The 23,533-nt window shown below is 36.3% G+C and overlaps 2 protein-coding genes across 7 annotated transcripts in view; one reads left to right on the top strand and one right to left on the bottom strand.

Annotated features, from left to right (window-relative positions):
• Positions 1 to 5,228, top strand: part of CRTAP (cartilage associated protein) — a 209,038-nt gene extending 203,810 nt beyond the window's left edge. The window contains exon 8 of the transcript XR_008554480.1: positions 5,216 to 5,228. The gene's annotated coding sequence lies outside the window, so the exon portion shown is untranslated. The remainder of the gene's footprint in view (positions 1 to 5,215) is intronic.
• The window catches only part of CLASP2 (cytoplasmic linker associated protein 2), a 142,569-nt gene that overhangs the window by 33,062 nt on the left and 85,974 nt on the right, over positions 1 to 23,533 (bottom strand). For 3 of the 6 annotated variants that reach the window (XM_054708093.1, XM_054708089.1, XM_054708092.1), the window contains 6 exons: positions 21,923 to 22,093; positions 21,399 to 21,506; positions 15,927 to 16,033; positions 12,278 to 12,522; positions 10,063 to 10,126; positions 7,787 to 7,789 (listed from right to left, as the gene is read on the bottom strand). In XM_054708093.1, coding sequence (XP_054564068.1) covers positions 7,787 to 7,789; positions 10,063 to 10,126; positions 12,278 to 12,522; positions 15,927 to 16,033; positions 21,399 to 21,506; positions 21,923 to 22,093 — 698 coding nt within the window. Of the gene's footprint in view, positions 1 to 7,786; positions 7,790 to 10,062; positions 10,127 to 12,277; positions 12,523 to 15,926; positions 16,034 to 16,985; positions 17,049 to 21,398; positions 21,507 to 21,922; positions 22,094 to 23,533 lie in introns of all 6 variants that reach the window. The other 3 variants (XM_054708090.1, XM_054708094.1, XM_054708091.1) reach the window with 3 other exon arrangements.

Raw genomic sequence — 23,533 nt, 5'->3', positions numbered from 1 at the left:
CCTGAAGACTCCAAGTTTAAGCTTTCACTATACCAAAATCCATTCTGAAAACTATACACATTCGAATGCCTAGGTTAACTTTCCAATTTTATTTGGTTCTTAGGAAACAGAACCAGAAAAGTGACTTCCCAAGGTTTCCACAGCTGGTTTTCAGTTGTGTTCCACTCATTCTATTGCTAAATAACTTAGCTTATCTACTTTACTGTCATTCAACATAGAATTCTCCATTCACTTTTCTCCTACTTTGATTTCATTTATAGCTATACTTCCAATAATTGTCTCTCTAAAAGACAGCCATTTTGCCTGGCAGGCGTGGCTCACTGGTTGAGTGTCAACCTATGAACCAGGAGGTCACAGTTCGATTCCTGGTCAGGGCACATGCCCAGGCTGCTGGATCGATCCCTAGTAGAGGGTGTGCAGGGGGCAGCCAATCAATGATTCTCTCTCATTGTTGATATTTCTACCTCTCCCTTCCTCTCTACAATCAATAAAAATATATTTTTAAAAAAGAGCCATTTCCTTTGTAAGACTAATTTCTCTTCTGTATTCTTGCTCTCTAAAGTATGGTCTCCTCCACTATATATTTATTCTCACTTAAATACTTTCCTTACAGATGCAAAAGACGCTGTCTTAAGAATTTCTCCTTCAATTTCCATCTTAATGTTCCCACCAATGACCTTTTAATTGTGAAATGTAGTAGCCTTTCATGAACTTAGTATGCTTGGCCATTCTGAAGCTTGATACTGCTTTACTCTTATTATTTCCTTCTTTCTTCCATTTTTGTTACCAAGCATTTTCCTTTGCATCCCCAATGTGATGTGATTTAAGAGCCAGTCTTCCCCCTGATTCTCTTTTAATATGAAGTATGACGTTGACAGGGCCTTTCTGACCTAGCCTACTAGGTCCCATGACTTCTAGAACAGTTCTCTCTTTTGGCCTTCCTCAATCTATCAATCACACCATCATTGTAGGCACCAGGCCTTTCTCACCCAGTCTGGGTTTTTGTAGTAGCCTGTCTTTAGTTTTTCTATTTCTGTATACCAGGGTGAAAAAAACATTTCTGTAATAGGCCAGATAGTACATGTTCTAAGCTTTTGCAGGCCACATGATGGTATTTGTCACAACTATTTAACACCGCTGTTGCTGCACAGCCACAGTATGCAAACACATGAGCACAGCTGAGTTCCAATATAACTTTATTTACGAAATAGGTAGCAGGCCAAATCATGCTTCTTTCTCACCATAATATTGTAATATCACTCTTTTGATATAAACAAAATCTTTTAATGTCCCCACTTTCACTGTCTATAGGATAATGTCTCAAATGCTTAGAGACATCAGTTAGACATCTCCAAACTGACCTTGAACTATCTGGCAACACAAACTCTTTTTCCCTGAACACATCTCACTCACATTCCTGATTTCCTTCCATACTCCCCACTCACTCTATTTACACACAGTATGTGACTCACTACTACCACTTACATCCCAGCTTAGAAGCTTCTTGGATAATAGCCACTGATTCTTCCTACTTGAAATTTGTGGTGGGGCTAGCTTTTTGGTGCTTTTTAACTTTTTCTATATTTATATTATTTTCCCATCTGGAATATAGAAGATTTGAGAATAAAGACTATATTTTTATACAATCTTGCATCATGTATTTGAACCAAACTCAAGGTTATTAAAGGCTGAGGATCAAGTATAAAGTTGTTCAATGAATGTGTAGGAAAAGTTCCTTGAAGAGTAAGAATTATCTCCTAAGTGAAACTTGCTCTGTAATTAAATGGCAGCTAAGCTTTTTTCTCCAATGCAAGGGAAGATATCTAAGACTCCCTTTATCTCAGCTAAATTTAACTTCTTTTTCTTTCCTATAAACTTTCTGAACCTCCCACTTCTCTGGACTCAAGCTAGCCCAGCAGTCTCTTTCTCTCATGCTAACATATCCAAAGTTGATGATCCTGTCAAGCTATTGCTATTTCCTTCAAAAAGACTTCTCCGAGTCTCCTAAGTAAAAAGTTCTTTTGATTAAATATAATGTGAGTATAGCTGAATAAAAATGTATACATGGTATTGATAGTTTTCTATATATAGAACTATACTATTATTTTTCAAAATACTTATATCCTATCAATGGTACTTAATAACTGGTAATATATAGCTGTCGTCTACATGTATCAATCTAAAAAAATATATTGGGAATTTCACATAATATTTCTTACTTGATTGCCCTATCACAAAGAGTTTACTGTCAGATGTTGATAGTTTCCCATTTCCTTATCTATGATTAAAGGAGAAAATGAAAAGTGAATATGCTAATATAATACTAAGGCTAAAAATTTGAAGAAAATGTTGAGAATCACTGCTTTGTTTGCTCTTAAGGAATGACATTATTATATTAGAAAGTACATATGGGGTGTAGGGAACTAAATTTTTAAAAATAATAGTGAAACTTGGAAATAATGTTATTAATAATTCAATGGAGCCAAAGTTCAATGGAATCAACTTATGTTCCCACAAATCTCACAAATATAACTTATTGGGGAAAAAATCATAATATTTGAGCTATTACAATTGAGGCAGCCTTTTCTTAACCTTGCTTGTATCTTAGGTGTGCCAGTCATCAAATACAGAACAGAAGAACATAATCAAATTAGATTAATTAGTAGATTAAAAAGCACATCTCCAAACAGAATGACAGCTTGCATAACTGCGAATAGCATTTCGTGGATTGCAAAGGGTCCAACACTGCATGAACTCTTCGGGAGAGAAAATAGAGAAAAAGGGTTAATTGCACAGTCATGCAGTAAAGTTAGGTTTCCAACAAATATTGAACCAACTTACTCTCTATTGAGAGTTCCAACACAGGGGACAGCATGCAAAAAGAAAAAAAGAAAAAAAAAGAAAAACACACAAATTAGTCGCCATCAATGCAAAGTTCCTGTATGGAAGAAAAACACTTAGAAAATAAAAGTGACAAATGTTTTTCAGTTGTATGATAAACTCAAAATAGTTTTCAAAACAAGAGTTCAATGAGTAGTATGGAAAAAGAGCATGTGATTTTCTTGTCTCCCTTTCTCTCATCTCTTTACCAAGGAAATTAAAAACAAAAAATCCCCTTTTTTTCCCAGACCCTATATCCTTGAGGCTCAACTTTTGGAAAGAATTGAAGACTAACAGACACCTGCCCCCACTTATGGACAATGCCAACATTTGCTCCCAAAGCATGGCATCCAGAATTTTTCTTTATTTTTTCCTCCTCAGAAGCAACAGATTTATAAATTATTTCTGTGAAGGCTTGGAACAATTACTATTGTTTGGAAGTAAAAAAATAAGTGTTTATACCACAACTTTTAATTTTTCCCAGATGAGTGTCATGGTCTCCTGATCCTAGGACCACAGGCAGCTCAGTACCTAGAACACTCTCCAGGAGACCAAATGTGACCTTCCAGGGCGCTCAACTGTGTCCCATTTTAGTAGTTCCAGGCTGAATTCCTACCCTCGCTTTCAAGACTCAGGAGTGTGACTTTAAGAGGTGGAAAGGACCACACAGATCATAAAATGCCAACTGAAAACAAGCACCTCAGTGAAGGTGGCTCTTTTTAACTAGTTCCCTCAGAGATAAAGGCTAGAACATAGAACAGATTTTGGCATGACACTCCTTACACTTGAGGGGAAAATGGGTCTAGAGCAGTCAAAATAAAAATCATCCCTGAACTCCTTAATATTTCAAACTTATTAAATTTAAATTTAGTTTTTAAAAACTTATATTGTGCTTGCTGTGTTCTAAGGGCTTTATAGATATAATTCACTTAATCCTTGTCCCAATTATATGAGATGGGAATTACTATTAACTCTATTTTACAGACTAGAGGCCCAGTGCACAAATTTGTGCGAGGGTGGGGTCTGGCTGGCCCACCCTGATAGGGGCTGATTGGGTGGGCCAGCTGAGGGAGGGGCCTCAGGCAGTTGGCTGGCCAGCCCCACCCCCAATTTGGGTGGGAGTGGGGGGTGATCGGGAGTGGGGCCAGTTGGGGGGAGGGGCGGCGGGCGGTTGGCCAGCTGGCCCTGCCTCCTGGTCGAGGGGAAAATTTGCACATTAGGCTTTTTTATATAGGATTAGGAAACCAAGGCACACACTGTTAATAAGTGTTGGAGGTCAAATTTGAACCCAAGCAATCTAGCTCCACTATGCATACTTGTTATCACTGTGTGTACTGCTTCTCTTATACAATTATTAAGGGGCTTTAAATTATACATTTGTACTTTATGGTCTAAATTACTGTCACACATGTATTGTGGATCCCTTACTTCCATACTGGTATCTGAAGTAAAAAATAAAAAAATAAAAAAATTATTTATCAAGTTATAGACATCAAATATTTTTAGCTTGCAAACTCTATTTACCAAATACCAAATACCTGACACACACATTACTTCTGTCCCAGGAAAGAAATCCAGCATCTATTTCAACTGTATTCAGAAAGAGCTCTTTTCTAACCCTTCCTTTCTGGGATGTCTGCATTGTACACTGGAGTTTGCCTGACATTTTAGTTGGTCTCATATCCTTACCCTAATATATCAAAGGAAAACATTCTGGGGGCTAGAGCGGGTGACAAAGGGATGAAAGGAGATGGGACTTTCATGGATGCTCATAATTTGATTTTCTAATATCCCCTTTCTGCTGGGGACAGCAGGTGGTCTGCCATGTTGGGGAAGAGGACAACTTTCAGTTATCATGGAAGCTGGCTACTATCCAGAAGCTATTAGCATAGAGACTGATATGCTGACTTCAACCTAGAACATGGGAAAACACACCTAATCATGCTCATAGTGTGAGGTATCTCCCCAACAATAGGGCCCATTCTGGGGGCAAGGCTTCAGATGGTTTCTGCCCTTTGAGCTTGCAGAGAAGTGATTCTAATTCAGTGTAAAGAGTTAACCCAACCCAGGCTTGAAAAAGTGTCCCTGATAGCATACTTAAAGTTATAGAGAAAAGTGCTGGCACATGTGGGGAAATGAACAATTCAGGCGGGGCTGAGATGAAGAAGCAATAACAAGCCAAAATGATAGGCTTTGTTCGAACATTTTCTTGAGTAGTCATTGAAGTGCTGTAAGCTAGTAGAGAAGATTTATTTACCTTTTAGAAAGTATGCTAAATAAGGCAGTGTGTAGAATTCAGGGATAAAAGGTGGGGAGGAAGTATAACAGGCAAAAGATGATGGTGTCCTGAATTAGCAGTGGGAACAGAGATTTATTTATTTATTTAAAAATATATTTTATTAGCCGAGACCGGTTTGGCTCAATGGATAGAGCGTCGGTCTTCGGACTGAAAGGTCCCAGGTTCGATTCCGGTCAAGGGCATGGACATTGGCTGCGGGCACATCCCTGGTAGGGGGTGTGCAGGAGGCAGCTGGTCGATGATTCTCTCTCATCGATGTTTCTAGCTCTCTATCCCTCTCCCTGCCTCTCTGTAAAAAAATCAATTAAAAAAAAAAAACAAACCAAAAAAAATATATATTTTATTAATTTTTTTACAGATATTTAAACGATCGAATCAATTAAGATTGAGTGAAGCCCGGATGGCATGGAGGTTGAGCATCGACCTATGAACCAGGAGGTCATGGTTCAATTCCCAGTCAGGGCATGTGCCCAGGTTGTGGGCTCGATTCCCAGTGTGGGTGTGCAGGAGGCAGCCGATCAATGATTCTCTCTCATCATTGATGTTTCTATATATCCTTCTCCCTTCCTCTGAAATCAATAAAATTATAATTAAAAAAAAGAAAAGATTGAGGGAAGTTTCTAGAATGATGCCCAAATTCTTCACTTAAGCAATGAGGGGATAGTGGTTTCATCGTATGAGATAAACCAGTGCATGAGAAAGAATAGTTTTGAAGCTGAAGATGACGTGTAGTCATGTGACTAAAAGTACATGAGGAAAAACAGGGGCTTTAAGGACATGTTTGAGAGTCATTAAAATGAAGCAGGTAATTTATTTTTCTGAGAAGGTATGAAGTTGAAAGCAGAGAAATAGATGTCTGCAAATAAGAGCAGAAGAAATGGTGTGAAAGAGACTAAGTCAGGCACAGCAGAAGAGGAAAACCAGATCTCTTCCTCCTCTCCCACAGAACAGTCCTTAAAATGACAGAAAGAACACGTTGAATAAACAAAAAGGGATGGCAATCAACAAACTGAAATTTATGAGACATTCCTGACTACGCTAATGAGACCACATTATCAAGACACTTGATACACATTGTATTTGTGTAGTCAAACAACAACTTCAAAGTAAGCCCTCCCTCCATTTCAATTGGAAGAAAGGTAGCAAGAATGGGTTGATAGGTAGTTAAGTTTGCTGTTTTAGAATTAGGAAATGGAGTAAGAGGCCAGGACATCTACTTGGGGCATGAGATGGGTAGGGAGGTGAACAGGGCTTGATTTTTGAGGACAGACTATTTGACACGGTCTCCACGGAGGACAGAAGAGAAAGATGAAAGGAAGAGAATTACCAGGCAGCCCTGAATACTTAGACAAAAATCACAGATCAGAAATGGAGAATGGCTGGAATATATAGGAATGCACAGGGATGGTTTCACCCAGCAGGGGCTAGAGTATATCGTTCCAACCTTCAATCAGCAGCATGAGCCTCTCTAGTAAAAGGTCTTTAAAAAAAAAAAAAAAAAAGGCCCTAGCTGGTTTGGCTAAATGGATAGAGCGTAGGCCCGTAGACCAAAGGGTCCCGGGTTCAGTTCTGGTCAAGGGCACATACCTTGGTTGCAGGCTCCTCCTCAGGCCCAAAGCCTGGTCTGGACTCATGCAGGAGGCAACCGATCGATGTGTTTCTCTCACATCGATATTTCTCTCTGTCTTTCCTTCTCTCTTCCACTCTCCCTAAAAATCAATGAAAAAATATCCTCGGGTGAGGATTTAAAAAAAATTGATTTGAGAGAGGGGGTAGGAGGGGACATTGGTTTGTTGTTCCACTTATTTATGCATTCACTGGTTGATTCTTGTACTAGTATGTGCACCGATCAGGGATCCAATCCCCAACCTTGGCATAAAGGGTCGATGCTCTAACTAACTTTGCTACCCAGCCAGGACTTAAAGGGTCTTAACTATATGTTTCTATTTTAGTGTCAGTAACTTAAGAGTTGATACAGAACAAGAGCCAGCAAACTGCAGTCTGTAAAAGAATGGTTTATATTTTAAAAAAAATTTAAGTCAACAGGTCAGTTAGTGACACAAGAAAATTATATGAGAACTAAAATGTCAACATTCATTAAGTTTTATTGCAAGCCAGCCATCTTCATTTATTTATACATTGTCTATGGATGCCTTCATGCTATTAATGGCAGAGTTGAATAGTTATGACAGAGATAATTTTGGCCCACAAAGCCTTATTTACTATTTGGCCCTTTACAGACTCTTGATAAAGAACTAAACTGTATTTGAAAGAAAAGTATAAAAAACAGTTGCTTGATACGGAAGGTTGCAGCTGTTGACACTTTATAAAGATACGTTTTAAAAAGGGGTGGGGAAATATCTGCTATTTTAATAATAGCAGGATATAATGCTAAAACTTGAAATCAAACCTTTAAACTCAGGATATAGTGATACTAGAGGCCCAGTGCACGAAATTTGTGCGGGAGGGGGAGGGGTGTCCCTCAGCCCAGCCTGCACCCTCTCCAATCTGGGATCCCTCTCACAATCCAGGATTGCTGGCTCCCAACTGCTCACCTACCTGCCTGCCTAACTGCCCCTAACCACTTCTGCCTGCCAGCCTGATCACCCTCTAACCACTCCCCTGCCAGCCTGATCGACACCTAACTGCTCCCTTGCTAGCCTGATTGCCCCTAACTGCCCTCCCCTGCCAGCCTGGTCACCCCTAACTGCCCTCCCCTGCCAGCCCGGTCACCCCCAACTGCCCTCCCCTGCAGGCCTGGTCCCCCCCAACTGCCCTCCCCTGCAGGCCTGGTCCCCCCCAACTGCCTTCCTCTGCAGGCCTGATCGCCCCAAACTGCCCTCCCTTTCAGGCCTGGTCCCTCCCAACTGCCCTCCCCTGCTGGCCTGATTGCCCACAACTGCCCTCCCCTACTGGCCATCTTGTGTCCACATAGGGGCGGCCATCTTTGACCACATGGGGGCAGCCATCTTGTGTGTTGGAGTGATGGTCAATTTGCATATTACCTATTTATTAGATAGGATAGCCTGTTTATCCTAGTAAATTACATTACTGGCAGAGCCTCTCTTGGACAATCACCAAAAACAATTTAAACAAAAATCTTCTAAGTACATTTGTCTTCACTGAATTAACTAAAACAACAAAAAATCAAACCAGACAAACAAAGCTAGATGGGTCACTAAAAACTGTTAAAAAAATTATACGAGGAAAAACTAAAAAGTACCCTTCCTGACAATCCTAGGGAGGGCTGTAGCTGGTTCTCCATATCTATTAAGGGAGGCCAAATAGTTCCTTTACCAGCATCAAACTCAGCTTTATTTCCAAGAGACTCTTAAAAAGTGTTTCTCCTTATTTCATGTAAATTGTAGCATCCAACTAAACTATAGTATTGTCTTAACAGACAATCAAAAATTGTGACTTCAAGAAATAAACAAGGCTCAGTCTTCTACCTTCCAGGAGGAATCAATTATTAGAGATGTTTTAAAACTTTTCATTTTAAAGTTGTATAGATTATAAATTAAAATATATTTTTAGAAAACAAGTCCACACAGATCATAACTGTCTTGTCCTTTGTCTTATATTGCCAACAAAGTACATCAACAGTTAATTTGTTCAGAATTTGTAAAAAAATTTGCATTAAGGCAAGTCCTACAGCTGTAAATAGTGGTACCAATGTCAGTATAAAATTGTACAGTTACCTACCTACAGTTTGAGAGTTATAAATTATTAAAGTTTTATTATATAAACTGCTTTAATCTTTGTCTTTAATGGGATTTTTACATTCTTGGATAAAATAAATATACCTTCTGATAGAAGATAATATTTTAAAGATAATATTTTAAAAAAATTACTTTAATGGGATTTTTACATTCTTGGATAAAATAAATATATCTTCTGATAGAAGATAATATTTTAAAGATAATATTTTTTAAAAATTACTATTTTAAAATATTGGTAATTTATTAGCTGGATTTTAGATTAAAGTGGGATTTTAACTTTTTAACTAGTGTAGTTAAGTAATGAAAAGATCAGAGATAGAAAAAAAAAGAGAAAATGATATGTGCAACAATAAACTGAAAAAAACACACAGTAAAGTGAAATTCATTAATATTTTTCTTATAATTTCCTTTCCACATCTCCCTCTCATCTGGGTTAGAAATGCTCATGTAGATACCTGGTGTCTGTCCTAAAGGAAGATACATAATAAAGTTTCACCATTGTCAAATACACTGCTGAAAACAAAATAAATGAATACATTTTACAATAGTACTGTCCATCAAAGTAAAGCAAAATTTCACAGTACATATGCAGATTATGGAGAAGTACTTAATCAAATATGTTTTAATCGACACTAAAAACTGAACAACATTCTTAAATTGTTATGGATTATTTCAATATACAAATTGCTTCTTTCAGATTACTATCGAATTATGGCTAAAGCCATATTTTGTGTTATTTAATAAAATTCTTTTCTACAAAACTGTTCTTTTAAGATAGTATATGTTTACATTAATGTTGTAATAATCACAGAAGAGAACTGCATAAAAAGTTACAAACTTACCCCAATTATTTCCTTTATAAATAGTGGAATGTTTTTAAATACAAATACATATACTCATCCTGACTAATTTATAAGAGTTCTGCTTGTTAAAATTCCCTTCAGTTTGTAGTCTTAGACAATCACTCTTCCAAGAAGCTTAAATAATTACCAGAGAGCAACTTCTAAATTATGTATGATATAAAACAATTTCAATTGTATTATTACAATTCTAGGGCAATAATAAAAATGGCTTTTTTTTTGTTTTGTTATTATTTTATTTCTTTTTTGGGCAATATACAAATGACACCTACAGGAGTAAATAATCTTAAATACTAAAACATACCTTGCCATGAGGATCAGCAAACATTCTTGTGAAAATTTCACATAGTCTTTTCAGTTCAACTCGACTGTCAAAATAATAAAGTGGCTAATTAATACCTTGTTGTAGGAAGAAGTCACTTAAAAGTAACCTTATATATAATTGGGCTTAAAAAAAATAAGCTCTCAAAACTGAGGAATTTGTAGGATTTACTTCTTAGAGCTAAATATAAATTTATCAAATACAACAATAATTCTGTTGCAACCCACTTTATTGTAAAAGCTGAAAGTTATAAGAGAATAGAATTGTATTTTATTAATGTAGCATGACAGGGAAAACTGAACAAATGTCATTCCCAGAATCTTATTCTTTTAAATGCAAACATGTTTTCTTAAATTCTGTCATTTCAGGGCTAAAATCTTTCTCAACTATGCTATTTAAGATGATATACTGAACCTAGTATTACCCTAATCCTGATGGGACTGGGGACAATATTACAATGATTTATTGCCGTGACTCGTAAAGTATGATATGCAAACATTAAACTATATTAGATAGTACATAGAAAAATTTTTATTTTAAATTTTATAGTGCTAATACTTCCTAAAATAAATACACAGCTAATAAAACCCTGATTTTAGGTATCAAATCAGAAAGTAACCTTTTATTATCCACCACACTCAAACTTACAAATTATCTGAAACTAGGTTCTTAAAGGGGAAGTCTATAGAGGTTTAAAACATTACACAGATAAAAGCAAAGAATTCAGGGGGAAAAGCAAGCAAAAGCTATCAGGAAAATAAACAAAACCAAAAAAAAAAAACAAAACCCCAAAAAAACCCACCACAAACTAAAAACCCATATAAACTTCTCTCCTTAAAGAAATCATCCCAATTCCATTTCATATTACTCTAAGATTCACATATTACACAAACACTAAGAATATACCTTAATTTTCAAGTGAACATAAATTCTTTCCTCTCACTAAAATTCAGGAATGAATTTTAATAAACCAGTCAGCTTTAATATTATGTGCATCTTATTTATTTTAATTTTAAAAATTAGTAACATTTTTCATTGAACATCTATTTGTGAATAAAAAGTTTCCTTTTAAAATGTTTTTTGCCCTGGCTGGTATGGCTTAGTTGGTTGGGCATCAACCTGTGCACTGAAAGGTTCCTGGTTTGATTCCCAGTCAGGGCAAATGCCTGGTTGCAGGCTCAACCTCCAGCAGGGGGCACAAGGGAGGCAGCCAACTGATGTTTCATTATCACATCAATGTTTCTCTCTCACACCCTCTCCCTTCCTCTAAAATCAACTTTAAAAATCTTTTTTAAAAAGTTTCTTTAGCCCGGCCAGTGTGGCTCAATGATTGCATGTTGCCCTATGAACCAGGAGGTCATGGTTCAATTCCAGGTCAGGGCACATGCCTGGGTTGCAGGCTGAATCCCCAATGTGGAATGTGCAGGAGGCAGCTGATCAATGATTCTTTCTCATCATTGATGTTTCTATCTCTCTCTCCCTCTCCTTTCCTCTCTGAAATCAAGAAAAAAAAATATTTTTTTAATAAATTTTTAAATTGATGTCAGAGAGGGAGAGGGGGATGGAAACATCAATGATAAGAGAATCATTGATTGGCTGCCTCCTGCAGGCCCCCTACTGGGGATCGAGCCCACAACCCAGGCATGTGCCCTTGACCGGAATCAAACCCGGAACCTTTCAGTGTGCAGGCCGACGCTCTATCCACTGAACCAAACCAGCTAGGGCAGAAAAAAAAAAAATTTTTTTTAAAAAATGTATTTTATTGATTTTTTACAGAGAGGAAGGGAGTGGGAGAGAGAGTTAGAAACATTGATGAGAGAGAAACATCAATCAGCTGCCTCCCGCACCCCCCCCCCCACTGGGGATGTGCCCACCCCCAAGGTACATGCCCTTGACCAGAATCGAACCTGGGACCCTTCAGTCTGCAGGCCGATGCTCTATCCACTGAGCCAAACCAGTTACGGCAGAAAAAAAATATTTAAAAATGTTTCTTTAAATAGAATAAGTGAATTTGAAAATTTCTTAGTATAATAGTACAGATCATCCGAAAGGCCTGAAGATTGGGAAAATATTTTAATACCACCTTCTAAATTCAGGACAAGTCTGTTCTATACCAGTGTCTCTAAAGTGTTATAGAAACCAAAGTCAAGTCAAAAAGTGCTAAATAGGACAACTATTTTAAGGAAACACAACTCACCTCAGTGTTCTCTGATTTTTTAGTAAGTTCTGCAAACCCAGAAGGCCTTCTTTCCTTTCTGACCAGTTGGAACTAGCACACCTATTGAGGACTTCTGCCACATCTTCGGTCTGCCGCATATACGTAGGAATACTACCATTTCGAGAACTGTAGGAGCGTTCTGAACAAGCACTAGACGCATCGCTGTTGGCATCATCATCTGAATGCATTCCATATGACTCATATCTTCTTCGAGCAGGTTTTTTCTGTTATATACATAAAGATTCTTATTAGGGGTAGCTAAAAGAACACTGGTATTTCACAATTTCCACTGATACAAAAGGACTGGTTTTTGTTTTAAAATCAGTACAAAGCATGCTGCTAAATATTTTAATAATATAATGTCAATATTTAGTTTTTCTTCAAAAAACGTGTTTTAGGATTTAGTAGAAGATGAAATATTCTTTATGGGAAGTGGTAGAAACAGAATAACACTATCGAAGTTCAGATATGTAAGTGGGAAGTGATAAAAAATGTGGGTTTTCCTTCTTTCTTCTTTTCTTGGAAAACCAAGGACTACCAAATTATAAATGAGCAGAAACTGTACTGGAAATCTGAGTTGGTAAGAAGAAAATATTACCTTTTTAAAGGATGAGAATGGATTAGGAAATGGACAATGGATTAATTAAAAAAACTCAGGTAAAGTTCTATTTTTCCTGTCTATATTTCTTTCCTCTCTACTCTCCTTTTACTTCCACTACTATTTCTCTTCCACTCCTTCTTCCCTTATACCCAACTCTCATGTCACCTTGAGAAATAAAATACAAAGAATGATGAGAACCAGTTTTGCTTACTATTATTTATAGGAGGCAAGCTCCTTGAGGGTCCTCCAAGTTTTCCACAATGTGTCTATACCATCTATTTGAATAAATATGAGAAAGTATATTTATATTCCTTTACATGTTTATTATTTAATACTAGAGGCCCGATGCACGAAATTCATGCAAGAGTAGGCCTTCCTTCCCCTGGCTGACAGCACCGGCTTCCCTCTGGCACTCGGAACCAGGGCTTCCCTTGCAGCCTCGGCTTCATTCCGGAAGGTCTTCTGGTTTAATTAGCATATTACGCTTTTATTATTATAGATATGTAACTGCTAATTATACCTTGCATATCAAAAGTGAAATGAGAGAGTAAATGGATTCTTTGATATTTCCTTGGGAAAATTAAAAGCAAATATTTCTGTAATCTAAAAATCTGTTAAATAGAATAAGTGGATTTGAAAAGTGAGAGGTGAAGACATTTCTACAAAACAGGTTAAGCACTATTATTTAAAATAGTTCCAGATGGCTATAAATTTTCCAAATTCTAAAATCTAAAAGAAATATAACTCGAATCAAATTAAAAAATTATATAATGACGTTTCCACCACTAAATGCCTTATATTAATTCAGAGATGCCAACTTAATTTAGAATAGCAGTAATGTGACATTTCCTGTGTCGAGCTCCAGGATTTGTTAAAGATATCAGTGTGAATGACATCATCTATTTGTATGAAGTACTTAAGCTTAAAGGATGAGAATCCCAATATCTACCTATTCTTAATCAAACATATAAAAGAAGACAGGATGTATGTCTAAAGATTTTATTCACTTGAAGTTTTTATAGTACACTATCATCTGTTAATGTGATAAAGGAAAGAAAAGGTTACGGTATCATAAGATTTCATAAAGTAGCAATGTCTATACCTTAGTCCGCATGTCTCCTAAGAGCTGAGAGCAGTAAATTTTTAAAGAGAAAAATTAAAAATAATGAAGAACATTTTGCTACACAGCACAATGAAGTAGGAATACATAATGCTCATAATCAGAAACATTAAACTTTTTAATATATAGATACATAAGAACAGCTTATTAGCAGGCTATGTCTTTAATCGCACCAATTAAAAAATATGTAAGCACAAAAATATCCCCTTAACCAGTTTTCCCAATTCAATCTTCCTATTTGGATCTTTCTGTTATTTCCAAAGTTAACTTTATTCCTATAATTTTTTCCAAGGTTCAAATTGGGCTTGGAAAGTCTTTTCCTAAAAACTGATAGTTATAACTGGAATACCTATACTATGCAAATAATGGAAATAGATAGAATCAATTTATTGGGATTCAGCTTTTAGCCCTGGTGGTTAAATATTCCCTATATAAGCCAAACACAAAATCTCAATATCTTAGTATTGTAAGTAATACTTCAAGAAAAAACTCATTAAATTCATAAAATTTATGTGAGCAGAATTTAACTGGTAAATCATCTGTTTAAAAAGAAACTAGAAAATATGAATTGAAAATCATAAATTTAAAACATCTGATTTAGTATCATCAAAACAAGATGTGATCAATATATCCAATGCCCAAGAAAACGAAGTTACTACTTAGTTACTTTAATTTATTTAAAAATAATCAAATGGCGGAGATAAAAAGAAAAATTAATCACATATAGATTGTCAGAGCAGAATTACATATATTACTACATTTATTACATTACAGTGATGACAAATATTTTTTTAAACTTGTTTTTAAAATTTTTTTGGCAAAACTATATTATATCAACACTGGTTAAGATTGAGCTATAGTTTTAAAAGGTACAATGTATTTTTTAATTTCAAAACAAAGATGAAGCCTTTTGTAAGTTTTGAGATTAATGTAATTTGAAAAAGGAAGTGTCATACTGAATTGACTTGGGAAACTGGCAAAAGCCCATTATTTTCATTGTTTCAAATGACACTTCCCTCATAATTTTAAATGAGAAAAACAGCAGTGATATATGTACCGCACTCTTATGAAAGAGTTTATCTGTACATTATGTTTTTATTATTTATTTATTTTTAAAATATATTTTTATTTATCTCAGAGAGGTAGGGAGAAGAGAGAGAGAAAAACATCCATGAGAGAGAGAATCATTGATTGGCTGCCTCCTGCACGCCCCACACTGGAGATCGAGCCCGCTACCCAGGCATGTGCCCTTGCCCGGAATTGAACCCGGGACCCTTCAGTCCGCAGGCTGATGCTCTATCCACCGAGCCAAACCGGCTAGGGCTGTATATTATGTTTTTAAACTCACTTAAATGTGTCAAGCATAAAGAGCCAAAAAGATATATTAATTAAAATGTATCTTGAAGTTGTACTTTCTATCAGCTCTGAAAATACAAATAAGTAAAAAACTAAACAAAATCCTACTCCGAACTAAAACAATCTCCAAATACTCAAGGTTAACTTACCCTTGAAATTATATGCTCATAGAGTATATATTCTAATCTGTGCATAAAACACATCACCAGATTAGACATCAGTATTTATATTTTACTATTTGATATTTGTTACATACCTACTAAGTGCCTGACATTCTGAGGTATGTGAAGACAAACCAGTTGGGTTCTCCCCCTTAACTACTTTCTATACCATCATTACTATATAATTACTATTGGCCATCATTTAATTTCTGACCAATTAATAAAGATCAATAATTAATTATACTGCTTTTAACACTGCTCACATTTGATCTTCCTAGATTCAATCCACAAGAATTTTCCCACCTTCCTTCTGACCCTGTGGACTGGGTTACTCATACATTAGTTTCATAATTAGAACATCTATAAAGATAAGGAAATAAAGAAAAGTACCAAGGCATCCGCTACCGCCTCCTCCACATCAGAGCCTGTGTTCAGGACTCGCATGGCACTGACAGAAGATGAGAGTCGACTTGATTGGCTGATCCCATATCCTGGACCTAATTCATCAGAAGAAGGAAAACAGTTTTGAGAGAGTCATAAATGTAACAGTGTCAGGTTAGAAACTTTAAGATCCTTAAGGGGAGGGAAAAAAAAAAAAAACCCAATGGGGAAAGCATTTTAAAAGCAATACAATATTTTCTGGTACATATAGTTTTTGGTCAATAAAACGGTAAAGGCAATTAAAATTGCTGACAATCTGTAAAAACTAAATTTAAAGACCAGAAGTTACAATACATTCACAATTAGAAGATGGAAGAAAGCATGGCTGGCTGACTAGGAGCTTACAAGTCTGTAGCATTATAATTAATCCAGCTCTCAGTCAGACCAATCTCATCCACATTGGTGAGACTAGAACAAATTTCAATCCTTAAACCAATAATGATTATTAAGTTCACTGAAGCCATACCAGGACTTTACAAGAGAAAAAAACCCTCTAATTATTATCTCTTCTCCTTCAAGACAGGCTGAATTCATTCTACAACTAAGACATATCATTTGATATTTGTTACGTACCTACTAAGTGCCTGACATTCTGAGGTATGTGAAGACAAACCAGATGGGTTCTCCTCCTTAACTACTTTCTATACCATCATGCACAATTAAAACACTTCATCCACCATTTTGGTTTTTTTTTTTTTTAATGTACAAAGATGAGGTACATAACTGAGAACATAAAACAATTCTATATTTAAAAATGACATAACTTAGATTATACAAAAAAAAAATGTACATCTGCCAATGAAAAAAATGTTCAAATAAGGTTGCCAAAGGGGGGAAAATTAGTTGGAGGAAAATAAAAATACCACAAATGATTTATTCTCCAACAAATTAAATTTAAATAAAAAACAAATTAATTTTAAAACATGAATATTATTCAATGGAAACTGAAAAAGGACAAAAATCTGAGATGAATGCACAGATGAGAGTGAAAATGTACTCATCCTTCACCTGAGGCCCCATACACATCGGGGGCGTAGAGGGCACCAGTAGATCTGGAATGGTGTCTGGAGGCTGGAATAACAGGACCATACAAACCTCATCTATTACCACAGAAACAAGGAATAGTGGCAGCACTACAGTCAGGCAAGGAGAGTTAGTTAACACTGGCATTACTTTTAATAGTTAAGGATCAGAACACTGCCAAACAGGGTAACTGAACATTAGCAATTGAACATCATCCTTGACATACAACAGATCTTACACCTTAGGGGACAGACAATCCCACAGGAGACAAAAAAAGTAAGTATTCAAATGGAAGGAAATGTCAAAAGTACAAGCATGAAACAAAAAAATGAACACTGTAGTTTAAAAAAAAAACCACTATGGTAACTAGTAATCAATAATAATCCTATCTCCTCCAATCCTAAACCCAATGAAAGTTATTACTATTCTATTTTATAAATAGGAAAGCTAAAGCGTAGAGAAAGATTAATTAACCTGATCAAAGCCACACTTGTATGGGATACACCTCAGTATCTTACTCTTTCAAGGCCTAGTATCTCACACTTACCATCTTCACATTTTTCAAAAGATAACATACATCATTTATGTTAACATAAACATTTTTCATATAGTTCATAGACTGTAAGTTCTACATTCAGTAGATTATTTAAATATTAAAGTACATTTGAACATCAAAAAAAGAACATTACAAATTTAATATTTAAAAAACCTGGACATGTGTGAAACATCTCCATGCCCTTATAGCATGTTTCTCTAAATCTAAATTTACCATATTTAAAATTTTAGATCTTAAAATCAACAAGATCACTATAAAGCCAATATTTTTCATACATGTAGAAACAAATAAGCCAGGAAAAAATGCATTTTGATATCTAACAAAATATATTACTTTTATTCTAAAAGTTACTCTTCTTCAGATATATTAATTAGAGCAGTTAAAATACTTTTCTTTCATAAATCACTCTTTCCTTTGCCACAGGAACTTAATGAATAAGAAAATGATAATAAAGATTGAGGGAAGGATTAAACAGAAATACTGCGGCACAAAATGCTTTATTAGACCTTGAAAGATGATTCATTTATTGTTAGTAAACATACTTATATATAGTTTTTAAAAAATATATTTTTATTGATTTCAGAGAGGAATGGAGAGGGAGAGAGAGAGAGAAACATCAATGATGGGAGAGAATCATTAATTGGCTGCCTCCTGCATACCCCTCACAGGGGATTGAGCCCGCAACCTGGGCATGTGCCCTGACCGGGAATTGAACCAATGGCCTCTTGGTTCTTGGCTTAATGTTCAACCGCTCAGCTACATTGCCTGGGCATATATAGTTAGTTTTAATTTTACTCAATAGAAATAATTTCTATAATGGTGAGAAAGAGTTGAACCAATATAGCAATTCCTAATGGATGAAAATCTCTGCAAAACTTTAATTAGTAGTTATCTGTTGGTGAAGATAAGAGGGTAAGAGGCAGCACTCATGTGCTTGTCATAATTTAAGCATTTCTTAGTACTGAAAATAAATGAAAACTACAGGTGCAAGTTCCAGGGAAGTTCAGCTTTGCTCAGCTCTGATTGATTTGTGATGTTTTAGGGCCCTCACACTGGCCATGTGCTACCATACCACTGAATAAATGACAAGCTATGGAATCCACCTGCTAAATGGCCTCGATCACCAGCTAGGCCAAGGGACCCTACCTATGCATGAATTCGTGCACCGGGCCTCTAGTTTATAATAATAAAAGCATAATACGCTAATTAGACTGGACATCCTTCCGGACGACCTTCCGGACGAAGCCGGGGCTGCGAGGGAAGCCCGGGTCTCGGGTCCCTACTGGTGGCTGGAGGAAAGCCCAGGTCCCGATGCCAGAGGGAAGCCAGTGCCAGCAGCTGGGGGAAGGAAGACCTACTCTTTTTTTTTTTTTTTAAATATATTTTATTGATTTTTTACAGAGAGGAAGAGAGAGGGATAGAGAGTTAGAAACATCGATGAGAGAGAAACATCGATCAGCTGCCTCCTGCACACCCCCCACTGGGGATGTGCCCGCAACCAAGGTACATGCCCTTGACCGGAATCGAACCTGGGACCTTTCAGTCCGCAGGCTGACGCTCTATCCACTGAGCCAAACCGGTTTCGGCGGAAGACCTACTCTTGCACGAATTACATACTAGAGGCATCAGGCCTCTAGTATGTAAATAAAAGGGCTATAAAAGTAAGTTCTTCTAAAACTATAGTGTATAATTAGTAGACTTAATATCCTTAACTGAAATAGGATATTTCATTAGAATCAGGAAAACTGCTTCCTTTAATAAAATTTAAGTGACTTAAATTGTCAAATGGAAGCTTTGAGATGAATCTAGAAAATTAATGACTAGACAACATATGTCTTAAAAATAGACATTAGCAATGCTTATTTTATTTTATTTATTTATTTATTGTGTTAATCCTCACCTGAGGATATTTTTTCCATTGATTTTTAGAGAGAGTAGAAGGGAGGGAGAGAGGACAGTATGGAGGGAGGGAACAAAAAAGGAGGGACAGAAGAAAGGAGGGAGAGAGGTAGGGAGAGTGGAACATTGATGTGAGAGACACAGCAATTGGTTGCCTCCTGCATGCACCCCACCTGTGAACCTGCAACCTAAATACATGCCCTTGCCCAGGAATTGAACCCACAACCCTTTGGTGTATGGGCCAATGCTCTAACCACTGAACGATACAAGGGCGGGGCAACAATGTTTGTTTTTTTAATTAATTAGTTAATTGTTGGTTGTAAATTTCCTTTACTCTCTATTATACAGATTTTAAAAGTACAGACACACATTTTTGTTTCTTCATATCTTGTGTTTCCTAATAATTCTGTAGTATTATCATTATACAAATGCAGGTGTTAGACCATTAAAAAAATCTAAGATCCTAGAGCCTAACAGAACTATTTCTAGGTGAGCAATTAGAGCCTCAGGGGAAGAGGTGCAGGAGCAGCAACAGTGGTGGCAGGCACTGCTCTGAGGGTTTTTTTCACACATTCTCTCATTAATAGCATTTTATAAACAATCCTGAGTACACACTACTAATTATCCTAGTTTTACAGATGAGGACACCCAGGTATAGAAAAGTTACAGAGCCCTAGAATATATGCTCTTAACCCTATACCCACTCTATTTCCTTCAATTCTTGAAGGTGGCACACTTATTTTATACAAATGTATAATTTATTTTACTTCTTAATGTATGTGTGTACATATGTGCACACACACAGATACTCCACAGACTAAAACTATTGTATATGAATTAAAAAGATCTCTGGCAATATACAGAAAGGGGCTCTTTGTTACCTGGGACACTTGGCTACACAACAAAGATTAAGGATATCCCTGTCTGTGTCCCCAGCTCAATGGGGTTTTCTAAGTCAGTAAAGGACAATCTAGTGATATATTTGAGCCAAATGACCCAGAGAACAATAAATTAATCTTTAGAAATTCTATACTAACATGTCTGTCGAAGGAAATAATTCCAATAGACAGTAAGACGTATGTTCTACTTAAGTGTCATAAAGTCTGAAGAGCAACTCTCCAAGTATTAGTTACCTAAATTTTATAAAATTAAAAGAAAAATCTGAAATGGCTACATGTATGTATATATAAACAAAGTACTAGTTAAAAATGTTAGAGGACCATGCAGAAATCCTAAAGAGTTTCAGTGAAAAATATTCTGCCTTTCCATTATTCTAAAATACTAAAGGCTTAAAAAAAGCATTTAACATTTTTATAACTGAGGTAAATATAATGTTATATGGTCTTATAAACAAGATTATAATAATATCTGTATAATGAGGGACAGATAGGTTCTACAGCAATGACATGACATGAGCCATATAATATACAGGAAATGACAAACTGGAAAATACTATAAAAATGTTAATTCTGCCCATTTTAATAAGTAGTTCATATATTATTCTGCAGCACTCTTTCCAGTAACCGAAGTCAAATGTCTAAGTAGAAATGTTAATATTTCTGCTGAAAAGGACAAAAGTAATCAAACAATTCATATTTCAGTTGAGAGTAAATATCTGTATGTTATATTTAAATTTTATGGGTTTATTTGTTAAGAAAAATACTGAATTCAATATTCTGTAGTTTAAATCTGTGTGATACTTACTGGATTATAAAGACAATTTGTTTATACAATGTCTAACTTGCTCATTTAAGGTAAACAAACATCAAAGGAATGTCCCAAATATAAAATTTCCTTCTGTCTCTTTCCTCAAAGAAGCAGAAAAGAGATAGAGTTGAAGATACAGTCGATACAGAAAGCTAAACCCAGCGTCCGCTGCGGTTATCACCTGGTGATAACAACAAGGGGAAAGCAGTGCACCTCACACCTGCCCAAATGCTTACCGAGGGGCTGAAAAGAACGGACAGGACTTGTGTCCCGGCTGCTCTCCCGACTGGCCTCTCGGCTGCACCCTTGACTGACACTTGGTCGAGGAATACGACTGCTTCGGGCTGGTCCAGAGCATCAGCAGCATTCAAAAGGGCGAAAACAGAAGACAGAATTTGTATTTTGGATATTCTGGTTTTATTTTTCTTTCTTGAAACCTGATCAATAACTTAAGTTTTCTAAGGTTGGGAAGAAGTTAACTCTTCCTAGAAACGAAGCATTACCAGAAATATGGTTAAATTTCTTGAATACAGTCCTCTAATTTGTTTTAGATTAGAAGGGTAAAATAATAGTTTAGTAATTACATGAATTATACTTTTAAGATAAACTATCTAATTCAATTTATAACCTATATTTCAATTTGCCTTGGATTTTAAGTTGTTTTCCTCTAACTTATAAGTGCCTAATCAGTCTTCAATGCTACCAAAACCTGAAACACAAAAGAAATAAAAGGTCCCAAGTCTCATATAGAAAATCTTACCCACTGAGAGCCTAGAAGGACTAGCCTCTCTGCTACAGCCCTGGCTCCGTGGTATCTTGCTTCTCTTCTGTGCTGAGGCTGAATTGACCAGGACTCTTTGAACACCAGAGCTCACAGTGGAGAGGGCTGTTGTGGTCAGAACTCTTCCTGGAGATCCAGACCGGCTGCCAGCTGAACCAAACACACATACAAATGTTAAAATGTGAATTCCAAGAGAACTTGCTGAAAGGATAAAAATTTAAGAAATACATCTGAGAACACTGTGCTAGTATTGTATCTAAGTGAAAAGAAAATGGAATGAAAAAGATTTATATATACCCATAACCTATGGGAAAAAACATACACTGAGTGGCCAGATTATTATGATCTCTGAACGCATAATAATCTGGCCACTCAGTGTGTGTATATATATTAGAGGCCTGGTGCATGAATTCGTGCATCGGTGGGGTCCAGCCAGCCTGACCAAGGGGAGGGGACATGGGCCATTGGCCGGCCTGCCTGCTGGTCGAACTCCTGGTCGAGGGGACAATTTGCATATTAGCCTTTTATTATATAGGATATACACTGAGTGGCCAGATTATTATGGATTCAGAGATCATAATAATCTGGCCACTCAGCATATACTACAAATACTTAAAGTGAATGGTAAATCATGTGAAATATACTTAAAATTTTGGGAGGTACAAGATACCATCTATGCTTGATAAGGACAACACTATTATGATTTTCAGAACACAAATAGTATAAAAGATTTCCAAAGAAAGAACTTTCAGGCAATACATTTCATATGGCTAAAGCCATATATTAAAAGGGAAAAATTAATAATCTGTCGCTGCTATTGTTTTTGTTGAAAATATAATAAAAACTTGCTTCATGTTAAATTGTCCTGCTGAGAATGCCTCTGAATGGGTATAACAAAGTTATTTTTAAAATTTTTACAAAATTAAATTTTAAATGTTTACAAAATTGTCCAGCTGAAAAGAAACTTGCTATTTGCCTTTAAATAGCAAAGGGATCTTGCGTGGCCACAATCTGAGATGTAGAAGTACTGAGGGTAGAATAGGACTAAAAGGCAAATGTCAAAGAAGTCAGACCCTTTCCAACCTGGTGATACTCAGTCTTGAAAGGAACAGGATATGTGGTCGGGGAAATAGAGGAGGTTAAATAAAATCTCAGAGATTAAGGCAAGGGTTTTAAAAAAACCTTAAGAAATATGTTTTAAAACTAGAATTGCCTGGGTTAACTTTTCAGGGGATGAGCTCCTTGTGAAAACATTTTATGTCTGCATTGACTAGATAACTGCAAGATATAACCTGACTCTAGATTCTGAATGGTAGGTAGTAATATAGAAAAGTTAAACCTGCACACAAATAAATCTTCATGAAAGCAACATTTCCCCTTTGTTGGCATTACTTCTCCTAACCAACAGGGCAGTCACTGCTCACCTTGTGCAATCTTACCCAATCACATTTCATTTCCATGGAGCAGAGATTAAACACTCAAATGCCAATGAGATAAGAAGGGATGTCAATGAGGGCACAGTGCTGAGTGTAAGGCAGGGAGTGGTGATTTTAATTCCAGCCAGCTGTCTTGAGGTGATACTGGCCAGGC

This window comes from Eptesicus fuscus, chromosome 18 (genome assembly GCF_027574615.1).
Source record: "Eptesicus fuscus isolate TK198812 chromosome 18, DD_ASM_mEF_20220401, whole genome shotgun sequence".
Classification (NCBI taxonomy): Eukaryota; Metazoa; Chordata; class Mammalia; order Chiroptera; family Vespertilionidae; genus Eptesicus; species Eptesicus fuscus.
This window is presented reverse-complemented; position numbering and strand designations above follow the sequence as displayed.